Source organism: Papaver somniferum, chromosome 4, assembly GCF_003573695.1.
Source record: "Papaver somniferum cultivar HN1 chromosome 4, ASM357369v1, whole genome shotgun sequence".
In the NCBI taxonomy this organism is placed as follows: domain Eukaryota; kingdom Viridiplantae; phylum Streptophyta; class Magnoliopsida; order Ranunculales; family Papaveraceae; genus Papaver; species Papaver somniferum.
This window is the reverse complement of record NC_039361.1, coordinates 13,175,098-13,190,663: the sequence shown is the minus strand read 5'-3', so window position 1 is coordinate 13,190,663 and position 15,566 is coordinate 13,175,098. Positions and strand designations below refer to the sequence as shown.

The 15,566-nt window shown below is 36.6% G+C and overlaps 3 protein-coding genes across 3 annotated transcripts; 2 read left to right on the top strand and 1 right to left on the bottom strand.

The window, feature by feature from the left end:
• On the top strand, positions 1-624 carry LOC113272027 (F-box/kelch-repeat protein At3g23880-like). Its single transcript, XM_026521942.1, has one exon. It carries the CDS (start codon positions 1-3, stop codon positions 622-624), a length of 624 nt encoding a protein of 207 aa, XP_026377727.1.
• Positions 625-7,776: 7,152 nt separating this feature from the next.
• LOC113272026 (F-box/kelch-repeat protein At3g06240-like) lies at positions 7,777-8,949 on the top strand. The gene has a single exon (XM_026521941.1). It carries the CDS (start codon positions 7,777-7,779, stop codon positions 8,947-8,949), a length of 1,173 nt encoding a protein of 390 aa, XP_026377726.1.
• A 3,783-nt stretch (positions 8,950-12,732) lies between these two features.
• Positions 12,733-13,647, bottom strand: LOC113272025. Its single transcript, XM_026521940.1, has one exon. The coding sequence runs from the start codon at positions 13,645-13,647 to the stop codon at positions 12,733-12,735; it is 915 nt and encodes a 304-aa protein (XP_026377725.1).
• Positions 13,648-15,566: the final 1,919 nt, after the last annotated feature.

The window sequence follows — 15,566 nt, the reverse complement described above, 5'->3', positions numbered from 1 at the left end:
ATGTTTACTGATACGGAGTCTGATACTTTTAAGCCTTTGATATACTCTATAGATTATGCTTCGATTACATCAACACCAGATTTATCATGTGAGTATTTAGGTAATGAAGCTGTTCTCATGGATACCCCATTTAAATACAAGAAAGGTATGGAAATTAGGATTTCGGGTACTTGTAATGGTCTTATTTGCTTTGGTATTTTAATTGAGATAAAGACTAGCATTTGTATTTGGAACCCAACAACTAGAGAATTTAAGGAAATACAAAATTGTGATTTTCATATCAACCCCAGCAAAGTTTCTAGAGCCGGGTTTGGTTACGATAGCAAAACTGGAGATTACAAGATGGTAAGAATTGCGGATAAGAAAGAATCTGGTTACTGTGAATTTGAAGTATATAAATTTGGATTACAATGGTCAAAAACTGTTCTGACTTTCCATCATGAGTTTCCAATTGATGTAGCACTTCGTGGAGTTTTTCTCAATGGATGTCTTCATTGGATAAGCAGTTATCCATACAACCTAGGTACCCCCAAGTATATAGTCTCTTTTGATATTAGTAATGAGAAACTCATGGATGTGCTATTGCCAGAAAAAAAGTATAGTACATCCACAACCAAAAGATAACAACACGAAAGCGTATATGAAAGTAGGAGTATTGGGGGACTGCCTTAGTTTAGTTTTAGTCGACGAGAAGCAGGTCCGAGCTGAAGTATGGGTAATGCAGGACTATGGAGTTAGACAATCTTGGGCTAAACTATTCACCATCACTCAAGAGTCAATTACCATGTATGCACTTTTCTGTACGCCGATGATTTTACCCAAAACTGGTGAGATTCTGATGTATACCTGTGACGGTTTCTTTTTATGTGACCCAAAGAATCAAAGAGTTGGAAAGGTGAGTAGTTTTTCTCAAAGAAACACACTTACAGTCCGTGGTCTTACTATGATGATGGCTCATCCTGAGAGTTACGTCGAGAGCTTGGTTTCGCTAAACTCGGGTACTTATGTGAAGAATGTAGGAAATTCTTATAATTTTGACGTTGACCTATATTTTCGGAGATATAAGAGCATAGTGGTGTTGCTCGTATAGAGCTCCAGGAACTCTAGTGGTGAAGGTGGAAGCAAGGACTTTGTAAATTTGAACTTTATCTTCTATTGAATTGAATCTTGCTTGCTTACAATTGGTGTAGGATCTGCCTATTTATAGGCAATACAAACCGACTACAGACTGTCTAGAACTCTCTCTAGTATTCTAGTATAAGACCCTCTCAAGAATACTCTATCTGCTAACAACCTTTCTATAACGAGGACTTTGACGGACCTCACATTCTCTAGAACATTCTGTTAGCCAACTGTAGCACATTCTAGAGTGCTTGTGTTCGACAATTTTCTACACTTCTTTGGAACATTCTAGACTATTACAAAATACATGTTCCAACACCCCCTCTTAATTTGTAATTGGCTTAGCGTCCAATTTGTTCTTCAACCAATCTCTTGATAGCTCTTGGCTTCTCTTGCTCGTAGTGTATTCATTTCGGACTTGTCGTCACATTGAAACCAGCTCGCCTTCATAGTGTATCCATATCTTGTTTTAGATCTTCTTTGTTGACCTGGCATTTTTGGAGCCTGTTCCTTGTAGATTCAGAGCCTCTGTCTTGTGCCAATTATCTCCTTCTCCTTCACGGTTTAGACCGAACTTCACAGTCTTAAATTCAGAGGCTTTGCCTTCTGTTGATATTCCTCGCCTTTCACGAAACTTGACCATTGTAGGTTCAGAGGTTCTGCCCACTCAACTTTATGAGTAGAATATTTTTACAGGATGACTCTCATTTTTGCCATCTCTGTTATTTGAGGAGGCATTTCTTTGATGCTCTTCCCTCAAATTTTCTTTAGAAATGCACTCTTTGGTGCATCTCCTGCGAGGATGGAAACTTCTCTTCTTATTTTTGTTATTTATTTTTCTTTAATGGAAGGAGGTGAAACTTATACATTTCTTACTTGTATTTTATGTTATATGGAGACTTATCATTTATAGGAACTACTTCAACTTCACGAGCTGCTATGTTCTTTTCATATTTTTCTAAACTTAGAATTGGGTCATAACTAGATTCTATTGGGGGTTGTAAAATAAGTAGTGAACTTGGATAGTTGAGACGTACCTTGCGTCTTCTATTGTGCAGAATTATCACCTTCAGCTTGTAGCGGAAACTTTAGCGCCCATTTGGATCGAACCCGCTCTGATACCATGTAGGAAATTCTTATAATTTTGACGTTGAACTATATTTTCGGAGATATACGAGAATATTGGTGTTGCCCGTGTAGAGCTCCAGGAACTCTAGTGGTGAAGGTGGAAGCAAGGACTTTGTAAATTTGAACTTTATCTTCTATTGAATTGAATCTTGCTTGCTTACAAATGGTGTACAACATGCCTATTTATAGGCTTCATATTACTTCACTCTAGTTGTATCTAGAGTTTTCTAAATGTAAACTAATTTGACCTACTTGACTTTCTCTAGAATACCCTAGTAGACATTTAGACTAGGACATCTTTTTGACTAACATTTCTAACTTATCCAAGTCTCGAAGGACTTTGGCTCCTCTAGTACATTCTAGAATAATTGTTTTCTACATTTCTCTATATTTTTCTAGATCATTCTAGAAAATTACAAATTAGATGTTCCAACACCCCCACTTAATTTGTAATTGGCTTAGCGTCCAATTTGTTCTTCACCCAATCTCTTGATAGCTCTTGGCTTCTCTTGCTCGTAGTGTATTCATTTCGGACTTGTCGTCACATTGAAACCAGCTCGCCTTCGTAGTGTCTCCATATCTTGTTTTAGATATTCTTTGTTGACCTCACATTTTCGCAGCCTGTTCCTTGTAGATTCATAGCCTCTGTCTTGTGCCAATTATCTCCTTCTCCTTCACGGTTTAGACCGAACTTGACAGTCTTTAATTCAGAGGCTTTGCCTTCTGTTGATATTCCTCGCCTTTCACGAAACTTGACCATCGTAGGTTCAGAGGTTCCGCCCACTCAACTATATGAGTAAAATATTTTTACAGGATGACTCTCATTTTTTCCATCTTTGTTATTTGAGGAGGCATTTCTTTGATGCTCTTCCCTCAAATTTTCTTTAGAAATGCACTCTTTGGTGCATCTCCTGCGAGGATGGAAACTTCTCTTCTTATTTTTGTTATTTATTTTTCTTTAATGGAAGGAGGTGAAACTTATACATTTCTTACTTGTATTTTATGTTATATGGAGACTTATCATTTCTAGGAACTACTTCAACTTCACGAGCTACTATGTTTTTTTCATAATTTTCTAAACTTAGAATTGGGTGATAACTAGATTCTATTGGGGATTGTAAAATAAGTAGTGAACTTGGATAGTTGAGACGTACCTTGCGTCTTGTGCAAAATTATCACCTTCAGCTTGTAGCGGAAACTTTAGCGCCCATTTGGATCGAACCCGCTCTGATACCATGTAGGAAATTATTATAATTTTGACGTTGAACTATATTTTCGTAGATATACGAGCATAGTGGTGTTGCTCGTGTAGAGCTCCAGGAACTCTAGCGGTGAAGGTGGAAGCAAGGACTTTGTAAATTTGAACTTTATCTTCTATTGAATTGAATCTTGCTTGCTTACAAATGGTGTACAACATGCCTATTTATAGGCTTCATATTACTTCACTCTAGTTGTATCTAGAGTTTTCTAAATGTAAACTAATTTGACCTACTTGACTTTCTCTAGAATACCCTAGTAGTCATTTAGACTAGGACATCTTTTTGACTAACATTTCTAACTTATCCAAGTCTCGAAGGACTTTGGCTCCTCTAGTACATTCTAGAATAATTGTTTTCTACATTTCCCTATATTTTTATAGATCATTCTAGACAATTACAAATTAGATGTTCCAACACCCCCTCTTAATTTGTAATTGGCTTAGCGTCCAATTTGTTCTTCACCCAATCTCTTGGTAGCTCTTGGCTTCTCTTGCTCGTAGTGTATTCATTTCGGACTTGTCGTCACATTGAAACCAGCTCGCCTTCGTATTGTCTCCATATCTTGTTTTAGATATTCTTTGTTGACCTCGCATTTTCGCAGCCTGTTCCTTGTAGATTCAGATCCTCTGTCTTGTGCCAATTATCTCCTTCTCCTTCACGGTTTAGACCGAACTTGACAGTCTTAAATTCAGAGGCTTTGCCTTCTGTTGATATTCCTCGCCTTTCACGAAACTTGACCATCGTAGGTTCAGAGGTTCCGCCCACTCAACTATATGAGTAAATATTTTTACAGGATGACTCTCATTTTTTCCATCTTTGTTATTTGAGGAGGCATTTCTTTGATGCTCTTCCCTCAAATTTTCTTTAGAAATGCACTCTTTGGTGCATCTCCTGCGATGATGGAAACTTCTCTTCTTATTTTTGTTATTTATTTTTCTTTAATGGAAGGAGGTGAAACTTATACATTTCTTACTTGTATTTTATGTTATATGGAGACTTATCATTTCTAGGAACTACTTCAACTTCACGAGCTACTATGTTTTTTTCATAATTTTCTAAAATTATAATTGGGTGATAACTAGATTCTATTGGGGATTGTAAAATAAGTAGTGAACTTGGATAGTTGAGACGTACCTTGCGTCTTGTGCAGAATTATCACCTTCAGCTTGTAGCGGAAACTTTAGCGCCCATTTGGATCGAACCCGCTCTGATACCATGTAGGAAATTCTTATAATTTTAACGTTGAACTATATTTTCGGAAATATACGAGCATAGTGGTGTTGCTCGTATAGAGCTCCAGGAACTCTAGTGGTGAAGGTGGAAGCAAAGACTTTGTAAATTTGAACTTTATCTTCTATTGAATTGAATCTTGCTTGCTTACAAATGGTGTACAACATGCCTATTCATAGGCTTCATATTACTTCACTCTAGTTGTATCTAGAGTTTTCTAAATGTAAACTAATTTGACCTACTTGACTTTCTCTAGAATACCCTAGTAGACATTTAGACTAGGACATCTTTTTGACTAACATTTCTAACTTAGCCAAGTCTCGAAGGACTTTGGTTCCTCTAGTACATTCTAGAATACTTGTTTTCTACATTTCTTTATATTTTTATAGATCATTCTAGACAATTACAATTTAGATGTTCCAACACCCCCTCTTAATTTGTAATTGGCTTAGCGTCCAATTTGTTCCAACACCCCCAATCTCTTGATAGCTCTTGGCTTCTCTTGCTCGTAGTGTATTCATTTCGGACTTGTCGTTACATTGAAACCAGCTCGCGTTCATAGTGTCTCCATATCTTGTTTTAGATCTTCTTTGTTGACCTGGCATTTTCGCAGCCTGTTCTTTGTAGATTCAGAGCCTCTTTCTTGTGCCAATTATCTCCTTCTCCTTCACGGTTTAGACCGAACTTTACAGTCTTAAATTCAGAGGCTTTGCCTTCTGTTGATATTCCTCGTCTTTCACGAAATTTGACCATCGTAGGTTCAGAGTTTCCGCCCACTCAACTTTATGAGTAGAATATTTTTACAGGATGACTCTCATTTTTGCTATCTCTGTTATTTGAGGAGGCATTTCTTTGATGCTCTTCCCTCAAATTTTCTTTAGAAATGCACTCTTTGGTGCATCTCCTGCGAGGATGGAAACTTCTCTTCTTATTTTTGTTATTTATTTTTCTTTAATGGAAGGAGGTGAAACTTATACATTTCTTACTTGTATTTTATGTTATATGGAGACTTATCATTTCTAGGAACTACTTCAACTTCACGAGCTGCTATGTTCTTTTCATATTTTTCTAACTTAGAATTGGGTGATAACTAGATTCTATTGGGGGTTGTAAAATAAGTAGTGAACTTGGATAGTTGAGATGTACCTTGCGTCTTCTATTGTGCGGAATTATCACCTTCAGAGTCGCGCAGCGGAAACTTTAGCGCCCATTTGGATCGAACCCGCTCTGATACCATGTCGGAAATTGAAATAATTTTAACGTTGAGTAATATTTACGGAGATATACGAGCATAGTGGTGTTGCTCGTATAGAGCTCCTAGAACTCTAGTAGTGAAGGTGGAAGCAAGGATTTGTAACTTCGAATTTTCTCTTCTATTGAATTTAATCTTCTTGCTTGCTTACAAATGGTGTACAACATGCCTATTTATAGGCTTCATATTACTTCACTCTAGTTGTATCTAGAGTTTTCTAAATGTAAACTAATTTGACCTACTTGACTTTCTCTATAATACCCTAGTAAACATTTAGATTAGGACATCTTTTTGACAAACATTTCTAACTTAGCCAAGTCTTGAAGGACTTTGGCTCCTCTAGTATATTCTAGAATACTTGTTTTCTACATTTCTCTATATTTTTCTAGATCATTCTAGACAATTACAAATTAGATGTTCCAACAAAGAAGCCTACGGGACAAAAATCAAGGTAAAATCACTGCATCTTGTAACACGCTCTAGTCTTTTTAAGGTTATATCTTTGAGTCTTGCAGTTTAGTTGAAAGAATATTAAGATGAATAGAAAGATTTTAAAAGCTTTCTAATGGATTTGTATCGTTTTCATTGTTCATGGGATTAAGTCCCCATTTGATTTGCAAATCCAATGCCAGTAGCATTTACCATCGTAGAGTAGCAGTTTCTATTCATCTTATGATATTTATGCTGGTAAATTTTATGGAATGTAGTTCCTTTCTGATTATCTTTCGTTCTTTTTAAACAGAAAGTAGTCGATTTGCCCTATATGAGTCTTAAATCTTCTTCATTTAGTTATTTAATCCGGTTCAGCAACAGAAACCTTTTCTTCCTATGTTTTCTCAAATCTACATTTTTTATGTGTAATTTCCCCATGCTTTTTCAGAGATGTTCATATTTTTATTTATTACTTTTTTTCAGAAAAAGAGTTCATCAAAAAGAAAAAAAAAAGAAAAGAGAAGCAGGAAACGGACATAAAGCCATAACCTCCTGAAAAAAGAAGCAGAAAAGAAAACAAATGTCAAAGAGTCGGATAAGTGAGAAATTACATCAACAAGCTCATGAAGGTGTTGAGTAAAACTGTCTGTTGGTGGTGGTGGATGCCGTATACCCTCTGTATGCTGTGGTGATTCTAACGGAAATGGGGATAACTAGGAATTTAGTGTTAGAATGATGGTCTGATGATTCTCCCAAATTAGATTTTCCTCTTTTGATCCCTGGCTTTGTTTAGGTACTTAGGTTTTCACTTTGAATGTTAATTAAAGAAGTTAATTTAAATGGTTAAGAGACATATCTGGAGCTGCAGTGCAGCTAACAGATGCATTGAGCAAAATTGTCATGATGATTATGCTCCACTAGCAGGGAGTAAGGGTACAGAACATCCTGATTAGGAGGTTTTGCAGGATGTCAACTGTCAAGGTCTCTTTGTAACCTGATCTATTTGGCCGAAGAAAAATGTTAAAGGTAATGGTCTATTTCTCCCAAGTTTGTTGATCCTTAAAACTTCTTGGCACAACATTAAAACCGAAAACAATTTTGTAATGGAGACAGACCAAAATAAACGATTTTGATCTAGATGGTTCGTTCATAAACATAGGCACTAAGCCATTAACCGATTCACTGACTCTAGTCCATGAGTTAAACTTTTAGTCCATACGATCCGTAACTTTAAACCGACCTTCCGTGTAAGAAAGAAATTCTGTAAGCCCTCTTGACCAAAAGCAAAACCCTAGAGTTTCACTCTCTTTTCTCTCGTTTTCTTCCGCGTTTTTCATCTGGGTAATAGGGCGCATGCAGTTTATGGATGGTGAAAATCCTCATATCCTACATGAAGCAGCATCAACAACACCAACAGGTATGTCGAGCCTTCCAGAAGAGATTCAAGTAGATATATTTATGATGTTACCAGTGAAATGCATCTCGGTCTGTAGGTGCGTATGCAAGCTCTGGTGTAACCTTCTTTTCAGTCCTAAATTTATCAAGCATCACCTCAATAATGGTATCAGAAACCATAAGCTCATGCTTATTGATAATATCAATAGGTTAGATACAAAGTATTTTTCGATATGCTCCATAGATTTTGCTCCAGAAACATCTTCAGCATTGCTATCCTTTAACAGCGCTTTAAAATTGGAATTCCCAATCGAATACAAGGAACATTTTGTTCAGGTATTGGGTTCCTGTAATGGCTTGGTTTGCTTAGGTATGCAAAGTATTGATTGGCACTACAAGATTAACGTTTTTATTTGGAATCCATTGATAAGAAAATATAAGGAAATATTAACACCATTTTCCTTTTCTTCTATGAGGTATGGGTTCGGTTATGATTGCATCAACGACACTTTCAAGCCGGTAAGAATTGGTGAGAATAAAGAAACTCGTGGTGTTGAAATTCAAGTTTACACATTAGGATCAGATTCATGGGACAAAACGCAACCAATTCCGTACTCTTTTCCTCTTGATCACCGGAATGATTCAGGCTTGCTATTTAATGGAGCTCTACATTGGTTTGGCATTAACACCGCTAAAGAAACTTCCTTTGAAGTTATAATATCATTCAATATTAGCACCAAGAGATTCATAGATGTGCCACTACCAGAATATACTTCTAGATATCGTAACCGCAGACAGTATAGAAGTGTGGCACTGTTGGGTGACAATCTTTGTTTATTTGATGTTGATTCTGATGTCGTTGGTATTTCCCTCATAGAGATATGGGTGATGCTAGAATACGGAGTTCGAGTTTCTTGGTCCAAACAATTTTCATTCACTGAACAGTTTCCCGGCTTTGCGTATGATTTAACATTGGTATGTGCTTTAGGAAATGGTGAGCTTATGATGGTTAGTTCTTGGAACGTATATTTATATGACCCGAAGAAGAAAAGACGTAGAGACTTGAATGTCCAGACAGGAATGGTAAACAAAGTGGTGACTTATGTAGATAGTTTAGTTTCACCTATCTAGCTAGATAGTAATTAACGCCGAGGAAAAGGTATTGAATGAAGGTTTACGGCCAATTTATTGAGATCCGTAGAAATGAGTTAGCTTAAGTTTATCATTATGATCTCTGGTGTGTTCTTGTAGCATCTCTTTTTGCTATATATCACGAAACAGTTTTTTTGCTTGTTATCCAAATTTAAAGCGACATCTCATAACAATTTTTCTGTTTCCCATGCTTTTTGTTTAAGATTGATATAAGATGTTATCGCACTAATCTCAAACCAGAAAAATTAATCGCATGGGAGATATAAGATGGAATACCCTCCTTTTTATAGGAGCGTATGCGTGATAGTAACACCTCTCAGCTGAGGAAGGTTTCTTTCTTTTTTTCAACCTATTGGTGTTATTTAAGGAACTGGTTTCTTTTAGAAATTGACCTTTTGAAAATCGATTTTCTTTCCTAATCATAAAGGAACTTTTCTGATTCCTAGTCAAGGTTCTATTTCCCTGTTTTCTATATGTAAGGCAAGTGACTTTATTCTACTAGTTTGCTTTCTTAGTTTCAAACGCCTTGGCTTTGTTTTTGCTTTCACGGTTAACTTTTCTGGTAATGGAGCACATAATAAGTTTTGGTGTTGGTGGAGATGTTGTTGTTGCTGCAGCAGAGTCTAATTCCCTACGAGAAATGGTTTTACGTCGGATCTTTTTAAGGCTACCTATGAAAACCATCTCGGTTTGAAAGTGCGTATGCAGGACCTGGCATGCTCTACTTTGTAGCCAGACTTTTCTGAACGATCACCTTAAATTTTCATTGGGGTGCCAGGAATAGTAGAAACCCATCCTCCAATATAAGGATGGCGTGATTTATTTTTCTAGCTGGTGCAACTGATTATATTTATAATTACTTTTGTGCGTAGATTCTCCGAGATGTATGTCGTTATTTTTTTTTTTTGATTAATAATAAAAAACAATATGAAGCAAAATTACCAGCGAATGGAAATTTGATCTGCAAGTCTCTGAGACACCAAGCAAACTCTTATTCATGAGCTGTTCTGTCTCTAGATATTGACTTTAACGAGTAATATTTTTGAGAAGATGACGGCGGGTCATGGCTCCTGATATGGTGGCGGGATAGGACCAGATGGTCCCTCGTATGTTGGTGGTGTGTAAGGTGGTGACCCCCCATTATGCACTTCTCCAAAATACGCATAATCTTTAGCCCACAAAGCATAAGAATACATTTCATAGAATGTATAACCTGCAAGATCACCATCTGATTCTAACCTGAGAAATGAATGTTCATAGCGGTAATCTATTTTCGTGAGTGTAACTTTCCTTGAATTAGTACCAGCTGGTTTTGGCTGAACTTGTTTTGGATTTTCCAAACCTAGAGTTAAGAAATAAGTAGTAGTTTGCGGTTCTTCATGCATTGAATCAAATGTTACATTTAGAAGACCCGTTGCCTCCCAGCCTCCTCTTTCCTGGGAATTTTGATGTAGGATGAACCTTTTCTTGTCGATTACTGTTGGCACAGCGGAAAACAGAAGTGAACACAGGTATGTTTTGGAGCAACTTTAATCTTTGTTATTGAAATTGTTGCTTGATTACAACACTAACAGCAAGCCAATTTATAGGCACTTACAAAGGAACTGAAAAGACTAGGTATTAAAACTCCACTACATTATTCCATTAACAGAAAGATTAAGAGTTTTGTAACTCCTGTTGAAGATCAATCTAGAATATAACCTAAGGATTAGATGATTCTAGATCAAACTCTTGGACTACCTGAAACAGTAGATTCAAATTACTAATATTTTTAACACTCCCCCTTAATTTGAAATCTTCATACAACTTCTGAAAAAGTTGAACTTTTCAGTTGGAAGAGCTTTAGTAAAGATGTCTGCAACTTGCAAATTTGTATTGCAAAACTCTAGCTCCACTTCATTTCTTTTGACTAAGTCTCGAATGAAATGATGTCGCAACTCTATGTGTTTAGAACTTCTATGAAAAACTGGATTTCTTGTCATGGAGATTGTTGACATGTTGTCGCAGTAGATGGTAGTTGCTGACTCTTGTTGTTGTTGGAGATCATCCAAAACTTTCCGTAGCCAAATTGCTTCACAAGCTGCAGTTGTTGCAGCAATATACTCAGCTTCAGCGGATGATAATGCCACTGTATTCTGCTTCTTTGATGACCACGTAATCACTTTAGAACCAAGAGAAAAAACATAGCCATAAGTACTTTTTCGATCACCAATTGAACCTGCCTAGTCACTATCGGTATATCCGGCAAGACTATTATCTTCTTCCTTGGAGTAGTTGAGACAAAAATTCTTAGTACCTTTGACGTACCTTAGAACTCTTTTTGCAGTAGTATAATGAATTTTGCTGGGGTCATGCATGAATCTAGATAACACTCCTACTGAATGAACAATATCAGGCCTTGTGTTTGTGAGATAAATGAGTGAACCGACCACGCTTCGATAGAGAGATGCATCTTCCTTTTGCGCTCCATCATTTCGCCACTTTTCATCTTTACTAGCAACTTCAAAACTTTCAGGTTCAAATGCAGCAAATACAACATCACAAGCATCATAGATTTCTTGTAAAGGTCGCATCTTTTTAGGAACACTTGAACCAGGAGATGATTCAAGTTCTTGAGATGGTTGTCTTACTGGACTTGCTGGTGAAGTATGCGGGGTATTTGGTATGGTGCCAGATTCACCATTTTCTTGTTCTTCTTCAAAATTGAGGAGAGCTTATGTCAGTGCCACTTTCCCACTTCCAAGATGTTAGTTCATCAAAAATAACATCCCTTGAAGTAACCAATTCATTAGTCACCGGATGAAATAATCAATACCTTTAGATTTTTCACTATAGCCAACGAAAATATATTTGTCACCTTTTGTATCAAACTTTTCTGTTTTTTTTGTGATGGAATGTGTCCATAGGAAACACATCTGAATACTTTGAAAGAGTTTACCTCCGGCTTTCTACGATGCCATGCTTCATAAGGAGTTTTGTTCAAAACGGCTTTTGTTGGTGATCGATTAAGAATGTGAACATCGGTATTGACAACTTCTTCCCAGAACTTGTTGGGAAGTCCCTTTGCTTTGAGCGTACTTCGTGCCATCTCTTCAATTGTGCGATTCTTCCGCTCAGCTACTCTATTTTGTTGTGGAGTATACCTTACCGTCAGCCTTCTTTTGATGCCGTTCTCGGTGTAGTACTTGTCAAATTCATTTGATGTGAACTCGCCTCCATTATCAGTACGAAAAACTTTCAAGTGATGATCACTTTGCTTCTCCACCAAAGCTTTGAACTGCTGAAACTTGGAAAATGCTTCGGATTTGTGTTCAAGAAAATATATCCACATCAACCTGCTAAAATCATCAACAAAAAGAAGAAAATATCTTTTTCCGTTAAATGATGCGATTTTAGTTGGACCACAAATATCTGCATGAACAAGTTGAAGTGGCTTTCTTGCTCTCCATGAAGTCTTAACAAAAGGAAGTCGATGAATCTTCCCGTACATGCAGCCTTCACAAACTTGCTTGTTGTTGTTAAAAGAAGGAAGACCAATCACCATATTTTTCTTTTTGAGAAGATTGAGTGAGCCATAATTAAGATGACCATACCTCATGTGCCAAAGTACAGTTTCATCAACATTTTCAGCACTCAAGGAATAATTTCCGTTTGGTGCCATAATAAGAGGAAACACCTTGTTTGATGCCATTTTCACAGTAGCCACTAGCCTCCGTTGTCGCCTCCTTGCATCAAAGATTTGACACTCTCCATTTTCAAAATTCACAACATAACATCTTTGTATGAGTTTCCCACACTTAGAAGGTTTTGAGCAAGACCAGGAACATACAAGACATCATGAATTAATTTATGTCCTACTTTAGATGATACAGAAATAACACCTTTTCCTTCGGCTTTGTGTAGATTTCCATCTCCTAGTTTAACATGAGAGTTAATATTTTCATCCAAACTAACAAAACAAGTTTTGTCTCCAGTCATATGGTTACTACAGCCACTATCCAAATACCAAATTTCTGGTGATTCTGATGTTTCTCGTTTTTCTGGTATTTCTTGGTGTGAATTAAAGCATGAAAATAATAAACTTTCAGAAGTATTATCCTTTTCGGAGAAATTTGCTTTATTGTCTTGCTTAGACCAACAATCTTTCTCTATATGGTTTAATTTCTTACATATGGTGCACTTGTATCGACAATTTTCACTTTCATGGCCAGATTTCTTACATACATTACAGTAAGGTTTTGAATTGTCGTATCTTGAGGTGTTATGAAAAATACCTCTTCCCCATCCACGATATGATTTTCCTCCATGGTTGAAATTTTTCTTTCCATTAGAGTGAAAAATGCTTTTGTTGTGAGATCGATTTCCATTTTCACCATGGTTGTTGTTGTCTTTGATGTGCAGCTTGGACTGAAATGCTTGCTCTATCGGCTTTTCGACGTATCTACTTATCTGTTGTTCATGAGCCTCAAGGGAACCCATCATCTCATACATTGAAAGTGTGGAGATGTCCTTTGATTCCTCAATTGCAGCAACAACATGCTCAAACTTAAATGGTAAACTTCTTAAGAGTTTCTCAACAATTTTCTTCTCTGCTATTGTATCCCCAAAAGCTTGAATTTGATTTATAATGGTTGAAGCTCTCGAGAAAAATACTTGAATTGTTTCGCTTTCTTTCATCAACAAAGTATCAAAAATCTCTCCACAAGGATTGAAGTTTTATGGAGATAATTTTCTTTGAGCCATGGAAAGCTTTCTGTAGAATTTCCCATGCTTCTTTTGCATTTGTGGCGTTTGAAATTCTGGGCAAGATGTGTCTACTTAACCCTTGCTGAATGAAACGTAATGCTCTTGCATCTTTCTTTATGCTTTCCTTGTGATCTTTTAGTTGTGCTGGATTAAGTGTTGCAATAGCTTCCGCATCTGGAGCATCATATCCATCTTCTACAAATTCCCAAAGATCTTGTGAGATGAATAAGGTTTTCATTTGAAGACTCCATAAATCGTAACTTTAACCTTCAAAAACGGGTATAGGGTTTTGAGAGTAATTGAAAAGATTTGAATTAGAACTTGAAGCTATATCAGGAGGCTCTTTATACCAAATTTGTTGGCACAGCGGAAACCAGAAGTGAACAAAGGTATGTTTTGGAGCAACTTTAATCTTTGTTATTGAAATTGTTGCTTGATTACAACACTAACAGCAAGCCAATTTATAGGCACTTACAAAGGAACTGAAAAGACTAGGTATTAACTCCACTACATTTTCCATTAACAGAAAGATTAAGAGTTTTGTAACTCATGTTGAAGATCAATATAGAATATAACCTAATAATTAGATGATTCTAGATCAAACTCTTGGACTACCTGACACAGTAAATTCAAATTACTAATCTTTTTAACAATTACAGCACTGAAACATCTCGACTGTTCTTATCAGATGTACGACTGACGAGTTTCTTACCACCCATGAGGTTAAGTGGTGGAAACTCTGCCAAATAAACCTTCCTTTTATATCGTGAAAAACAAAATTTCAATTACGCTGCATAGACATGCCGGTAACACCTTTGTTGGATGTTTTAGTTTGCCAAACTATACGACCATCAACATCTGCGGGCACTAAGTTGCCATCAGTGCCGAAAGTGAGTGTAGAATTTTCACGAACTGGGTTGTTGTTGTTAGCTCCCCAAATCCAAAATGTTTCTGACTGATCATTAAGAAGATTTGCACCTATGCCAAGAACATGTGCATCAGGAGTAGTGTTGTAGAACATTAGCCCGTAAGGGTAACTAAGAACATTATTTTCACCCGTTTCGATAAAACGATATTCTGCCCAATATTCCACATTCAATCCCTCAAACTCGCCCTTGGACTACATAGCGAAAAGTTTTGTCTTGGGGAACTTTAGAATGGTGCTTTTTTGATACTGCTATGAGAATGAATAAAGATATTTTACTGGGGAATGTAAAGATTTCTGCGAAAATCTTCTCCCGCTAAAATCTGGTACTTGTCTGGAAAAAAGGACTACAAACTTAAACATGGAGATAAAAATCAAGGTAAAATGATTATGGCTTCTGCACTTTTTTATCATTTTGATTGTTACAATTAGGGGATGTGCACCTACTATATTTTGCATTGTTTTCTTTTTTCCATCTTGCAATATCTGTGTTTGATTTGGCTTGAGGATCTCATTTGGTTAATCATGGAATAGATTTTAAATTCAATAGTTCCATCTTTTACTATAAGACATGTACTAGAATTAATGAACGCATACAGATTACATCAGATATCTTCAGTAGTGACACTGACAGACACATTGAAATGAGAATATGATATATTGCATGTATGATGCAAGCTAAGAATCTGCTTGCCCTGCCATGCTCTTGTCGCTAGGGACATATTCATCACCTGATTTTGTAATCATTTTGGTAAATCATACACTTGCTGTTTCTGGCATCTGAGGTTGTTCAACACTAGATATTATCTTGAAAAAAAGGTCTTGGTAAATGCAAAGAAAAATGGTAAACCGTCGAGGTTTCTAGCAGAGCAGTTGTGTATATAATTCCTATTACTTGGATAAAAATGTTGAACATCAAATCTCT

What these genes read in the sequence shown, in the direction of transcription:
- LOC113272027 (XM_026521942.1), top strand. Translation starts at nt 1, where the DNA reads ATGTTTACTGATACGGAGTCTGATACTTTTAAGCCTTTGATATACTCT.
- LOC113272026 (XM_026521941.1), top strand. Translation starts at nt 7,777, where the DNA reads ATGCAGTTTATGGATGGTGAAAATCCTCATATCCTACATGAAGCAGCA.
- LOC113272025 (XM_026521940.1), bottom strand. Translation starts at nt 13,647, where the DNA reads ATGAAAGAAAGCGAAACAATTCAAGTATTTTTCTCGAGAGCTTCAACC.